The 15,218-nt window shown below is 35.3% G+C and overlaps 1 protein-coding gene across 3 annotated transcripts in view; it reads right to left on the bottom strand.

Annotated features, from left to right (window-relative positions):
* The window catches only part of LOC150096255 (DDB1- and CUL4-associated factor 6-like), a 443,059-nt gene that overhangs the window by 286,395 nt on the left and 141,446 nt on the right, over window positions 1–15,218 (bottom strand). For all 3 annotated transcript variants that reach the window (XM_090409214.1, XM_090409213.1, XM_090409212.1), the window contains exon 8: window positions 9,649–9,714. In XM_090409214.1, coding sequence (XP_090265340.1) covers window positions 9,649–9,714 — 66 coding nt within the window. The remainder of the gene's footprint in view (window positions 1–9,648; window positions 9,715–15,218) is intronic.

Below are 15,218 nucleotides of genomic sequence, written 5' to 3'. Positions count from 1 at the left end.
CACAGTGAAAATTATTTAATTGTAAATATTTCATCCTAAGTATCTTAGGACATCATCAGTACAGTATTTAAACAAAAATTAGGAATAACATACAGTTAGGGTGCATGATTACAATAGAATCTCATGAAAACGTGCATAACATGCTAAAGTAGTACAAAAAAAAAAAAAAAAAAAACATTTAATTATTTAACACAGTTTTGTATGATAATTTCCCATACTTTAGGAATAGTAAGAACGTCGTTGCGGTTTAGGTTTGGTCTGTGTAGTGGGGCTTCAGAACTTTCTTTGTATAAACGTTCATGTTTAAATAAAGATCTATGTAAAAGTTTAGCCTTTTCCCAATGGATCCTATGGTTTGGATTTTCAATTCCGTGTTGAGAGAGGCCAGATTTCTGCGGTGAAGACGAATGTGGTCTTGATGTTCCGAGATGCATTTCTGAACAGACCTACCTGTCTGTCCAAAGTAAGATAATTTGCATGAGCATGGAATCTCATAAACACCAGGTAACATCAAGGGTGAGAATTTGTCCTTAGGAGAAGGTAATAAGTTGTAAATATGGTTGATAGGTTTGTAAGTAGTGGCAAAATTGTATTTCTTCATAATTTTAGAAAGACGTTCTGAGATGCCTTTAACGTAAGGTATGGGAATCCTATGCACTTCTTCCTGTCTGGTTTGATGTATGCAGAAGTGACTGATGATTTTTTGAGTTGTTTTGGGATTATATCCATTTAGGATGGCTGTATTTTTGATAACTTCTAATTCCTGGTTTAAAGATTCTTCAGAGGAGCAGAATTTGTGTGCTCTGGAAACTAGTGATTTAATAATGCCAGATTTCTGAGATGGATGATGAGCAGAAGAATTGTGAATGTAGCGACCTGAGAATGTAGGCTTGCGAAAGACGGAAGTGGCGATGGAACCGTCTTCTTTTCTTTTGATGTGTAAATCCAAAAAAGAGATACCCTGTGGAGATTCATTTTCTAACGTAAAGTTGATGCGATGATGAAGAAGGTTAATTTTATCTAGAAACAGTTGTAATTCAGGTTTGGGATGATTCCATACTGCAAATACATCATCGACATATCTTAGCCAAATTTTTGGTTTGGGTTCATCATCAGTCACTTCTGCATACATCAAACCAGACAGGAAGAAGTGCATAGGATTCCCATACCTTACGTTAAAGGCATCTCAGAACGTCTTTCTAAAATTATGAAGAAATACAATTTTGCCACTACTTACAAACCTATCAACCATATTTACAACTTATTACCTTCTCCTAAGGACAAATTCTCACCCTTGATGTTACCTGGTGTTTATGAGATTCCATGCTCATGCAAATTATCTTACTTTGGACAGACAGGTAGGTCTGTTCAGAAACGCATCTCGGAACATCAAGACCACATTCGTCTTCTTAAACCGCAGAAATCTGGCCTCTCTCAACACAGAATTGAAAATTCAAACCATAGGATCCATTGGGAAAAGGCTAAACTTTTACATAGATCTTTATTTAAACATGAACGTTTATACAAAGAAAGTTCTGAAGCCCTACTACACAGACCAAACCTAAACTGCAACGACGTTCTTACTATTCCTAAAGTATGGGAAATTATCATACAAAACTGTGTTAAATAATTAAACGTTTTTTTTGTACTACTTTAGCACGTTTTCATGAGATTCTATTGTAATCATGTGCCCTAACTGTATGTTATTCCTAATTTTTGTTTAAATACTGTACTAATGATGTCCTAAGATACTTAGGATGAAATATTTACAATTAAATAATTTTCACTGTGGTTTATACGTGTGTTTCTTCTAATTATGAACGCACCACAGGTTTCGTTATTTAAAAAAGATAATGGAGAAGATAGGCGATTGTCAGTCCAGTACTATTATAGGCATACCCCAAATTATGGGATGTCACACTTAAAGACATTTCTGAATTGCCACTTATCCCAAAGTTATATCACTTGCTTCAGATTACGGCTCTTTAATGCCATGATACTACAACCCCAATGATGTTGCTGTCTTGCTATCATCAGTATGCAATCAGACACAGCTCATGTCACACATCTTTCTGTTTTTATGTTGTGTTCTATGATTGCATGAATATTAAACTGTTTTTAACTTTTATTCTATATCTTATATTTATTGAGATTAAACTTAATAACAGATAAAAGTGAAAATAAAAGTTGTCAGGCTATTGCATTAGATTCAAAAATTAAAAAGATTAAATTTAGTGATGAAGGTGGATCACAATCTGAGACAGGCTGAAGACTAGTCTTTCCTCACACTACTGATAACACTGTGATTAAAAACAAAAAAAATTCTTGCTGAATTAGCACTTTTAAGTGTTACTCCAGTGAACATTACTTTAATCAGGAAAGGGGATAACCTTGTTGCTGATATGGAGAAGCTCCTAACAGTCTGAATAGATAATCAAACTAGTCACCATGTTCCCTTAAACCAGGCTACTATTCAAAATAAAGCTCAAAGCCTTTTCAATGACATGAAAGCTAAGAAAGATAAGGAAGTGAAAGATACTGAATTTGGAACACGCTGTAGATGGGTTGATAGGTTCAAGAAAGAAGAGGTCAAACCTATATAACAAAGTGCAAGGAGAGGAAGCTGCTGCAGAAAAATTTCTGCAGAACTTAGTGAAAATCACTGATGATAGTAGCTATACAGAAGCTCAATGAAATGGGGCTGTACCGGAAGAAGATGCCATCAAGAACATTCATTGCAAAAGAGGAGAAAACCATGCCAGGCTTCATGCCAGTTAAAGATAGGCTAACCCTTCTGTTAAGTGGCAATGCTTCTGGTACCTTAAAGCCTATGTTAATTTATCATTCAGGAAAACCCCAGAGCTTTGAAAAACTATGTTAAAACTAGACTTCCAGTGCATCAGATGCCTAATGTGAAAGCATAGATAACTGCAGCACTTTTTCAAGAATGGTTTGACAACTACTTTGTACCACTGGTGAAAGGCTATTGTAAGGAGAACATCCTTTTAAAATTTTACTCCTTGAGGACAATGCTCCTAGCAACCTTCAAACATTAGATTATCTACACCTTAACATTTGAGTGATATTCCTACCACCCAATACCACCTCACTGCTGCAGCCCATGGATGAGTATATCATAGTTGCCTTCAAGCTGTACTACTTAAGAAGAATCTTCAGCAAGTGTATTATAGCAATAGACATTGAAGAAGGCACTAAGCAAGAAGTCAGGAAATTCTGGAGGGACTTCACAATCTTAGATGGCATCAAGACTATATGAGATGAATGAAATAATGTTAAGATCTCTATGCAGAAAGAGGCATGGGAAAAATTATGTCCACATTTGCCAGATGATTTTGAAGGCTTAGAAAATTCCTAACAATACTGTAGAGATGGCAAGGCAGTTAGAGCTAGAAGTGGAACCACAAGATGTAGTTGAACTTATGGAGTCTCATTCTCATCAACAATGAATATCTTCTGGCACTTGAAGAACAGAGACAAGCATTAAATGTGCCTGAAGAGATATCCATTGTTAAAGGCCTAACTTCCAAAATCCTCTCCAAAGCTTTACATCATTTCAAAGCTGGCATGGTGCTTTCAGGAAAGCATGATCTGGATTTTGAAAGTAAATGCTAACATTGTAAGGGATTATGCCTGTTACAAGGAATATCTAGCTCACAAACAACCTTAGCCAAGTACTTTAGAAAAAAGACCAGCATAATCAACATCTACTGAAAATTTATCTCTATCATCAACATCAACTCAGTCTCATCAAATGTAAAAGATACATATAGATATGACATAGTGATACACCTGATCAACAACAGATGGCATTGCAGCACACAAACTCATTCAATAAACCAGTTTTCATTACATTAGGTATTTTATTTCAGTCATAACCACTGTACTGTCTTCAAACTTCAACACAATGCTTCGACTTAGGGATGTTTTCAAGTTATGGCATCCCTCTGGACCTGAAGGTGATGTAACTTCTGGGTATGACCGTATATGAAGCAGAAATGTGCAGCAACTACAATAATTAAATAAACTAATGTAAACACTAACCATGAAGGCATAAGAATAATAAACATAATCAGAAATCACAAATCAGAGAAAATTGTAAAAAAAAGCCAGTAAATGATGGAATCCAAAAACAAAGATAAATGGAAAAACCATAGAAATAATGCAGGATAACAGATGGGCAAAGAAATGGATATCAAAGGAAAAGAGAAGTAGAGTGAGATCAAGAAGCACATGGAGGGATGGTCTTGAAAACAGCAGCATGACAAGCAACTAGGCTTAATAATGAAAAAAGATGGGATGATTGGAAGTAGTTTTGTATTCAATGTTTGTATTTTCTGCTATGTATTTTGTGGGCCCTTTTAGACAATAAGTTTTATTTATTACTAGCAAGACAAAAGAAACACTTTTATATTCATGCATATCTCAGAGAACACTAAAGATGCTTATTCTTGTAAATGAGGATATTAGTTTGAATTGATTTTGTCTCTCACTCGATCTCTTGAATTTTGTCCTTTCAGTAAGATTTTATTAACTCTATAATGAAGAAAACTAGTTGATAAACTACTTGGTACATAGCTGACATTCATTATTTTCTACATCTTCACAATCAGTACAGTCAACTTCACTATAACAAGCACTAATGCAGAAACTCAACATTACAAACTAGAGAAAAAGCAAAACCCAATAGCATTAATATCTGAAACAAAAGAAATTTACAACTAGTGAGTTTGCTATAATGAGAAACTGAATACAATGAAACTGCTTAAGCAAACAAAAATTAAATGACAAATACGCAAATAAATATTTTGGCAAATAGAAATAGAAATTTGGCAAGAACATTTTCAAATTAAACTATAGAAATGGGTGTGCTTAATGGTCAAAGCTGTATAACTGAGAGAAGACCTCCACATAGCCTTTAGAGGAATGCGGAGAACCGACCAGGGGTTCTGACCTAATGTCCAATCCTCACCTTCTCGTGGTGCACCCTGTTGGGTATCTATCTGGATACTGAACGAATGAGGATGGACTGGCAATTTCGGATTTAGCCGACCAAATTGTATTCTTATTGGTTTATAACCAAAATAAAAAATGATGGTACAACATAACAAAATTTCATGCCAGCTGGGGTGTCGCCCGGTTAAACAATGTCCCCGTTGTTTTGGGCCAGGTAACCAGGGCAAACAGCGAAAAGTCAGCTATTGGAACAAATCTGAAAACACACCACAACTCAACATTACCAGAGTTAAAGATCAGTACTATCAACATAAGAAGCCTGAATGGCAAAGAAATGGAGCTAGCTGAGGAATTCGATAAGTACCAGATTGAAATAACAGGGGTGACTGAAACAAAAAAGACAAAAAACTGGTGAGATCTTTCTGAGCAATAAATACAAAATGTTATATTCAGGCAATGACAATCAAGGAAAAGAAGGAGTAGCCACAGTATTAAACACAAAATACAAAGCTAATCTTCCTGAATGGCAGGCTGTCTCAAGTAGAGTGATGTGGGCAAATATGAGAATGGGGAACTGGACAATGAGACTTATTTGTGCCTATGGTCCCACAGAAGGTTCAACTAAGGTAGAAGTGGAAGAAATTTTTGATGCTGTAGAAAAAGCAACTAACACAGTGAAAAAGGAAAAGTTTGTCCTTGTTGGGCATCTGAATAGCAGAGTAGGAAATGATTGTCAGACATACAAAAGTATTTTGGGAAAATTTGGAGAAAAGAGCAAAGTTAATAATAATGGCAAATACCTGTTGGATTTCTGCTCAGGACATGGACTGGTTATTACTAACACCATGTTCCAACATAAAAATGTGCACAAATTCACATGGAGAGAAGAGGCAAGGAATAAGAAAAGTCTCATCGACTATGTTATTGTGGATAGTGATGTTTTTTCCCTGGTGCAGGACACCAGAGTGTACTGAGGATTTGAAATTGGAAGCGATCACTATTTAGTCTTGAGCAGTATAAAATTGAATTTCATATTGAAAAGAATAACACGTATGAAAGTTTTAAAGCGAATAAAAGTTGAGCAGCTCTCAGATGTGAACTGTAGACTAAAATACACAAAGATTATTGAAGAAAAAATGAAAGAGTTTGAGAACAGGAACCAAACCTTGGAGATTCAGTGGCAAGCCTTGAAGAAAACCCTGATTGATTCAGCCAGAGAGGCATGTGGTGAGGTTGTCTGCCAGGATAGAAAAATAAGGACACCATGGTGGACATAGGAAGTTAAAGAGGCAGTGAAGGAAAAGAAGAAATGATTAAAAAATTTCCTGGCAAATAAGTTAGCTTTTGCTCTTAGAGAATACAGAGACAAATGTAAGAAAGCGAAACACTGTGTAAAACTAGTTAAACAAAGTCATGGGAGAACTTTGGCAAAAACAGAGAAAATTAATATCAAGAAGGTGGTGGTAAGATATTCTGGAGGTTGTTGAAGAAGCTTAGAAATGGAGGAAAGAGTGCTGTAAAAGGAGTTAGAGATGATAAAGGTGACATGAAAACAGGAGAAAAAGATACCCTTGAAGTATGGAGTAATTACTTCAAAAAATTGCTAAATGAAGCAAGCAGTAATAGCATAGTGGTAAAAAACACGCAACAGGCATACCGTCAGGAATACATATCCATACTTGAAGTAGAAAAAACCATCAAAGGCATGAAATGTTGAAAGGCAGCAGAAGTGGATGATATTCGACCAGAAATGCTGAAGTATGGTGGTATAAAAGTCTTGCAGAGGCTGCACTGCATAGTTCAGAAAGCCTGGACAGAGGGATGAATTCCCGATGATTGGAGTAGAGCTCTAATAGTGTCCATATATAAAAAGGGAAATAAAACTGAATGTGAGAATTACAGAGGTATTTTCCTTCTGAGTGTTTCTGATAAGATCTATGCAAGTATATATACTTGAGAAATGGCTGAGAAGAATTGTGGAAGAAAAGCTTGGTTAAGAACATGCTGGATTCAGGCCAAATAGAGGCTGTCAGGATCAGATCTTCACTTTACAACAAATAGTGGAGAAAGCATGGGAATATAACAAATTTCTGTATTTAAGTTTTGTCGATCTAGAAAAGGCATGTGACAAGGTTACAAGAGAGAAGCTATTCAATAAGCAACAGTTATATTGTAAAAATAATCATAATTAAAATTCTGAATATTTTTACGTATTGTTTATGTTAGTATGTTTATTAGTTTTGTTTTCATAACACGCATTGTCGGCACTTGCGATGTGCCCGTTATGTTGGAAATTGTTTTGTTAAATGTGATATGTAAAGAGTTAAAAATGTATGTACTTACCGGATTTGAATACTTGTGTTACTTTAAACAAATTTTATTGTAATTTAAAATTATCAAAAGTTGTGTTTTATGAGGACATTCTCTTATCGCTAATGGAGACAAAGTGTCAACCATTATACAGTACTTAGTTTCTCACTTGCCATGGAGTGCGCATGCTCGCCGAGAAGTTTGATGAGTGATTGACAGCTGACAAGAAAGCGTTCGGTATCTGAGTAACGCCTGTAAACAAAATAGCATTCGGAAGGAATTTAGAACACAGGCCGGCAGATATTGAAGTTCGAAGGAACTTAAGTTTTTTAAGTGACAGTCGGAGGATAATTAATAGTATATTCCGAAAAAGGAATCGTGGAACTATTAAGTTTTAATGTAGAATAAGTATGTGGATAAATAAAAGGGAAATATTGCTATAAATCGTTTTAAAAGCAATATTGGAGGAAACACTAATTGAAAGATTTATAGTAGAATCCGAAAAGGGAATCGTAGAACTGCAAGTTTTTTTTTTATTGGAAGAGTTAAGACTGTCATTAAGCATTTAGTGAATAAAAGAAAAATTTGCTATTTACATTCTATAGGAATGTTCGAGAAAACTCTGATTAGGAAGTTTCATCTGTATTAAGGACGCTGGATCTGACTATTATTTCTACTGAAGAAAAGAGACAGAATTAAGTTTGGAAGAATTAATGTGTGCTATATGAGTGATGAAAAAGGATCCTGTGAAAATGAATAATAGAGTCATATATCTTGGAAAAAGGCCTTGACAGAGAGGGAAACTGACCTATGAACATTTTGTGATTGTGCAAACAAAGTGTTTAGTCTAGTCTTAAGTGTAAGTTTATTTTTAAAAGGCTTTGGATCCAATTAATTTGTAGTTATAGTTATGTAATATTGTTTGAAGTGTATATATATTGTTTTAGTTTTATTAAATGTGTTTATTTTGTATTTGGTCTTGAGTCAGTGATTAATTGGATTCTGAAAGAAAGAGTTAAGATCATTGCACCAATTGGAGTGAACCCTTGTGCACATAATAAAATATAGGTACACTCGGAATAAAAAAAAATTGTTAGAAACAGAGAACATCTCTATGGTAGGATTAAAAATATTAAGATAAATATGAATATCCTCAATATAAAAATTCACCAATTATTAACAATATGGTGTCAATGGGGCATTATATCAAGCAATACTTAGTCTATATTTGAGTTGTAAGTCGGCAGTTAGAATTAAAGGAAGTACAGGAAGATGGTTTAATGTTAAATCTGGTGTGAGACAAGGATGTACATTATCCCCTCTGTGATCTTCATAATGTGATCTATATGGATCACATTATGAAGGAAAGCAGTATTAAACATGATATCATAATTGCAGATGTTAATGTCAACTCTTTGCTTTATGCAGACGATGTTATACTTCTAATTAAATCCACTACATGTCTGCAAGATTCCCTGATTAAATTGAATAACTGTTGTAATAGATATGGTATGAAGGTCAGCATTAAAAAGACAAAGACAATGAAAATAGGTAGAATTGTTGAAAATGTCAACTGTGTTGTGAACGGGAAACCTGTGGAACAAGTAAAACATTTCAGCTACTTAGGCACGAGTTTTAGTGAAGATGGTAAATTAAATTTGGAAATAGACAACAGAATCAACAAAGCTGGTATGGTGGGAAGTCAATTGAATAAATTCATATGGAATAAGAGAGAAATTAGTCGGAACATTAAATTAGCTGTATACAAGACAGTGTTCAAACCAGTTTTAACTTATGGATCTGAGTTTTAACTTATGGATGCTGGGTCAGAAGTAAAACACTTGACCAAAGACTAGAGACCGCAGATATGAGAGTACTGAGAAAGATTAGAGGTGTGAACAGATGGCATCAATGGCAATATCATATTAAAAATGAGGATATTAGGAATCAACTTGACATTGTCGGCATCCAGGAATGCGTGAGCAGAGCTAATCTCAGTTGGTATGGTCACTTAAACAGAATGGGCGAGGAAAGATTAGCAAAACAAGTGTTCTCTGCCAGGTTGGCAGGAAAACGACCCAAAGGAAGACCAAGATATAGGTGGATTGACACAGTACCATATGCCTTAGATGACAGCAATATATGATCTGATAATGATAATATTGGAGTCTTGAGAAGTAATAGACTGCTTTGGAGGAAAATTGTAGATAGGAAGTTAGTAATGGTGTAAATTTTTCATGTAGTACTATAATATCCTGTACATCCCTTGAGGGTACATGTCAGGAATTTGATGATGATGATGATGAACTATAGAAATTCAGGAGGAAATACCAATGTACCAACCACTCAAAATTAAATACTTACTTCCTTATTTGAGAATCTTTCTACTGACCGAGATGCTAAAACTTTTGGTTGTTTTCTGCTATCATCCTAAAAAAAAAAAAAAATGAACTATGAAAAATGCCTCTATATCTATGTGCTAAACTATTCCTCAATAAACACCGTGCTATCAAATTCTGCTGCTATTAACATGATTTAGTTAAATAATCATAAAATAGATGACTTTACACAAGAAAAAAAAATTAACAAATATTTATAACAAAGATAAACATTATACAAGTTGATTGAAAATTTTCAATCAATTTATATAATCGTGCTACTTTCTTTGGGTGGAATATTACTCATTTCCAATTCAAACACCTGATCCAAATGAATAACTGAAGTAATTCTTATTAGTATGATCCTTGATTCTCCATTTCATCCAAAATTCCAGGAATTTTGGATGATTCCAGACCATTATTCAAACCCTCGTTTTCCAACTAGTTCAAGACAGTCAAAAAAAGAATTTCACTATCACAAGTGGCTCAAAACCAACACTCTAACATTCCAGACTGAAAGAGAATGCAAAAACTCACCTCCTGTTTAAATGGCCACTGAGCCTTCTAGTATCTCACCAAGACTGTTGGGCAATTTGATAAGTCCTCAATGTGAAACCTTATCAAATGCTATGGAAATGTCAAGTGCAACAGCACAAGCTTCTCCAAACTTTTCCAAGTCACATGTCCAGAAGTAGGTGACAGAGGTGAAGAGATCTCTTGACTGGAAGAATCATATTGATAGTCAATGATTAGTTGGGTTTTCCAGGTGTTGAGAAGTTGACTGTTGAAGACCCCCATTATATTAAACAGCATGTCAGAGCAATGGGTCAATAGATTGATGTATATACTCATTTTTAAGAAATGACTGCTTCCATTCTGTGAGGTGGATACTAGCTGACTATAATATATATATAAAGTAGAGATGAAAAAGGACTGGCCATAATTCAGGAGCACCTCTTTTTTTTTTTTTTTTTTTTTTTTTTTTTTTTTTTTTGAGCACAGGAACCTCTTTTTGGTATCAAGTTGTTAAAAATTCTTCTGATGACCTTTCTGACAAAAGGTCACAGAAAGCATATGATGCAATGTTCCAAGTAAAGATGAATGTGATTTACCTTTATTATCTATGAAAGAATGATGTCAAGAGGTCAAAAAGAAGCACAGATGGGCAGAAACTGTACCCAACGGTTTTCAAAGGACCAGGAATCAAGAAGACATGAACGTCACTAGTACAAACAATGAGTTGCCTACATTTAGCACTGCTAATGATTGTTTTGCAAGTGTTGGGGGGCTTCTATGTAGGCTGGTATGAAGCTGGAGTGTCTCAAGCCACTTATGATATGCTAATTTTTTTTTTTTTTTTTTTTTGATTACTCTGGCACTCCTCCTGGAAACCACAGCTTGAATACTTTGGGAATTTTCAAGTGGAGAATTACTGCTATTCCAATGTAGATAATTCTGTCACACAATCACAACAAATATCAATCAGGATTTGGAGATAGTAAGAAATAGTCTGACCACGGAAAAAAGGGTCGAAAAGGTGCCATTTGGTTATGGACATTAAAATCATTAAAGATGATGATTTCACTTTTAGGGTAGTTGGACTGCAGAAAATTAAGCTCTTCAAGGGATAAGAATTCAAAGAGATCAGAATGGGGAGGAGAATTAGGTGAATCATACATAATGAAGCAAAGAAATCTAAAGCCACAGAAAATCAAAAAGAGGAGATTCAAGATTGCATCTACTGGTAAGAAATATCAGATTGCACAAAAAAAAAAAAACTTTCATCACTACCCTTGTGGTGAAAGAAATCAGAGTGGAGTTTGAAACAGTTAAGATGGATTATTATTGCTGCGGCAGTATTTTCAGATTTTGATATTTGGAGGTGATGGTGCACATTGTTACATCCTGATAACTTAAGAATGTGAAATTTTCAGTTATCATGATGTAATAAGAGAAGAAATAAAAACCCTGTATAGATAACTAAGTAAGCAAGCTTGTTCCTAAGCAGATATCGTTAAGAGCCTTTGAAAGTAACGAATACAAAAAAATAAAAAGAAAGAAAAACATGCTTGCATCCAAGTGAAAAATATAGCTGAAATTGTTTGTCGAACTAAATTAAAAAAAAAAGAAGGGAAATTTATTACAGTTGTGATATGATAAAATAAGGTTAAGTAAAGCAAAGAATATTATTCATAGGATTTTGTATGCGAGAGGCTAGTTTTTACACTTGAAATAAGAGATTAAAGATTCGAGTTAATTCTTAGAAAATTTTGGAAAGGAGATTAATTTAATATAGATGACATAGAGGTTAGCTTAAACAAAAACCAAAGCTCAAGGTCATAATTCCCGAATTGAGACTTCGTCACGTCAGTCGCGTCCACACGGACCGCATGATGTTTTGGCAGAAAAACGCCACTCTAATTGGTCAGTGAAATCAGAAGGTGCTGGTAGGAGTCATTGTATAAAAGGGTTAGGAACCCCCCCCCCCCCAAGAGGCTTTTTTTTACCTCAGAGTTTTCTTCACAAGTCTTCGTATAGGTCTCACGCAGTTTTCCTGAGAGTTTTCACGGGTTAGGAGTTTTCTCCGTCCGACACAATAAGGAAACAAAGCGTGCGGAATTTTGATTCCGTGTTCCTATTGTAAGAAATGAGGGATGCCGTTTAGTTAAAAAGAGAGAAGATAATGTCAGTGTGTTTCATCATCCAGTGATCGTAACGAGAGAAACAAAATTCTATAAAGAAGTCAGTGCCCACGTGGTGAATTTCACAGCCATAGAATAGATGATCCCATGTATGTCCTTGATTGAAGAATGTAAGGTAAAGATTGTGAAAGCCCATCTTAGTGCCAAAGGAATTTAGGAGTGATAAGTTATAGAAGAGTTCGTCCTAGGAAAGTAAAATATCGGAAAGAGGTAGAGACCAGTGTAGAAGACCCAAGTCAAAAGGTACTGTAAAATCTCATATCAATTCAAATCATATGTAACTGTAGTCATTGTTCAATTACTGAACAGTTGAAAGGATTAATGAGAATTATACTAGAACTTTAGTACATGTCAAACTAGAATAAAAATGAGCTTGTTACTATTAATTAATACGTATTCATGTGCCTAGAGATTTGTGCATGTACATTGTATTTTAATTAAGAGAGTTTTAAAGGTCAAAAGTGTGTATTAGCTCAGCGAAAGGATAATTTTAATCCATACTGTCTTAGTGAGAAAATTAGAGTAACCGATTATATATGTCCTAGAAAATACAGAATTATAGCGTGATCAAACCAGTAAGGGGTTAGACAAAGGATCAACTAATTCTAGGATTATGTATGTTTGTATGTATAGAATCTGTTATGGCGATATGATCACAATTCTCATGTAGGATCTTAACCTAATACTTGTGTTTAGCTAGTGAAAATTTGTATTATATATTCTTAGTATTGAATTGAGTTTTATTTGATAAAGAATGAATTGTACCATGTTTAAGAGTTCAATAAACTTTAGTTCATTGAAAATAAAGTTGTCTGAGATTGCCGCTCAATGCACCACTTGTAACAATGTACGAACCTAATCACGTGCGGGGGGGGGGGATTTTGTTAAGTTACGAGATAAAGGTTACGACTGCATGTTAGTTTCACACTCAGACATATTTTGGTAATTGCTCCTTGTTTTTGAATTTTATATCTTAAACTAAATGTCCTGAAAGGCACAGTATAAAATAAATATTTCGGGATACTAAGGGGGAGAAGAAGCTTGAATATTTGTATTTGGGTGATATCTCGTATATAAATAAGATTTGGACAAAGACAAGTAGAGTTTCACATGTTAGGATAGAAAGCCTAATAATCGTAAATTGGGACACAACAACATCGCTTAAGTTGATGTGTTTATGCTACAATTGTTGGTGAAGTGAATGTATGATTTTTTTTAACATGTTTAGAGTTTTTACATTTTTTCTTTTTTTTGATATTTTCAAGGAGGCTTATTCTTTATGTTAGCTACAGACATATTAGATCTATTTCACTCTATTTTCATAATGGTATTTAAGAGGTGAAGAGAAACAGAGTGGGTGAGGGGAATATGCAGTGGGAGGAGACAGGCTCTTAAACATGTCACCCATATAGAGCACATCAATTCTCCATACCATAATGTTGCCCTCACAAGGCCACCTGTACAACATTACACAACTTCCCTCCAAGCACAATATGGCAGTGTAAACAGCAGCAAGATTATGCACCAGCTGAGGCCACCTAAATGCATTACCACCAGGTTTGCTCTCGTATACTTACTACTGATAGCTACTGTTTTACTGCTATACCCAAAAAGAGGGGGAAGATTGGATCTCCACAGTACATTTGATGTCCTCGAGAGGTATCACTCACAATGCTTGTTGGAAGGTTAGGGAGAGGGAAAAGGCAAATCCTCTGCTCTGGAGGAGTAACATAACTTCAGGCCACCAATAAAAAAGTTGGTGTTTCCCTGGTGATGAAGGTCATCTACCACCTAGTAGGTCTATTTGGAATTTCTTCAAACTCTTCCTGTCAAAGTATCCTTTGACAGCAAGGCTGCTCGCTGATAGTACCAGAGGCTCTTTAATGCAAATGGGCACACTTTGAGATGGCAGAGTTGACCTGACTAGGAGAGGCTACACATTGTGCATCACTGGCTCATCAATGTCTCTCTCGTGTTCAGATGATATTATTGTATCATTACCCAAAGATAAGGCATCTTTCTTCTTCTTTTTCTCAAACTCATACATTGATAATCAAGGCAAAGTAAATCCCTTTCACTTTATCAGAAACTGCTCAATGCATATGCCTCTAGTCTTTTATTCAGAAAGACATCAAAGGAATCCTAAAGAGCTCGGGTTTCAACAAGTCTTACATTGCCAATATCATCACACTTGTAGAACCTCCATAGCTCAGTTGGTATAGAAAGACCTGGGTTCGATTCCCATCCATGATGTGAGGACTTTATCTGGTCTCTTTCGACTAAAGGTGAGTTAACTGGTCTCATATGGAGGTCAAAAGTCTTTTCACCTGGAAACTAGGGTTTTTCATACCTCAGAATAGGCAAACCGGCCTACAGTCTACACACAGATCTACAGTCATAAATACATGCTTAATTCCCTTGTTAAGAGGGCTCAACCAGTCCTGAGGGATAGTGGAGGAATGGGGGGGGGGAGGGGAAGCCATAAGAATAAATAAATACACCATTATTTTTATGACTATTTAGCCTATTTTTGTTTAGGAGTGCCTCTTTTATAATGTCACTGGCTTTTTCTCAAATTTTAGGGCATTACTGATGTTCTATATAGACATATTATTCTTCATATATAGGAGGAATAATTCGGACATACCTTTGTAGGATGTTGCTGGCTGTCCTCTTATTAAGCGGCATCCCAGTGTGTGGCAATATACATTCATCTGCTGTTAAAAGGAAGGAAGTATGATTGAAAGGAAAGGGGGGGGGGGGTTGGAGAATTATTGGTGAGACAAGGTGTATGTAAACTTTTGAAAAAACCTGGGTATTTTATATTATTAAAAGGTGGGCAGAGAATACTTTG

This window comes from Typopeltis vanoorti, chromosome 19 (assembly GCF_054136105.1).
Source record: "Typopeltis vanoorti isolate ZY-2024b chromosome 19, IOZ_Tvanoo_1.0, whole genome shotgun sequence".
In the NCBI taxonomy this organism is placed as follows: domain Eukaryota; kingdom Metazoa; phylum Arthropoda; class Arachnida; order Uropygi; family Thelyphonidae; genus Typopeltis; species Typopeltis vanoorti.
The sequence above is the reverse complement of the archived record's forward strand: the minus strand, read 5'-3'. Positions and strand labels throughout refer to the sequence as shown.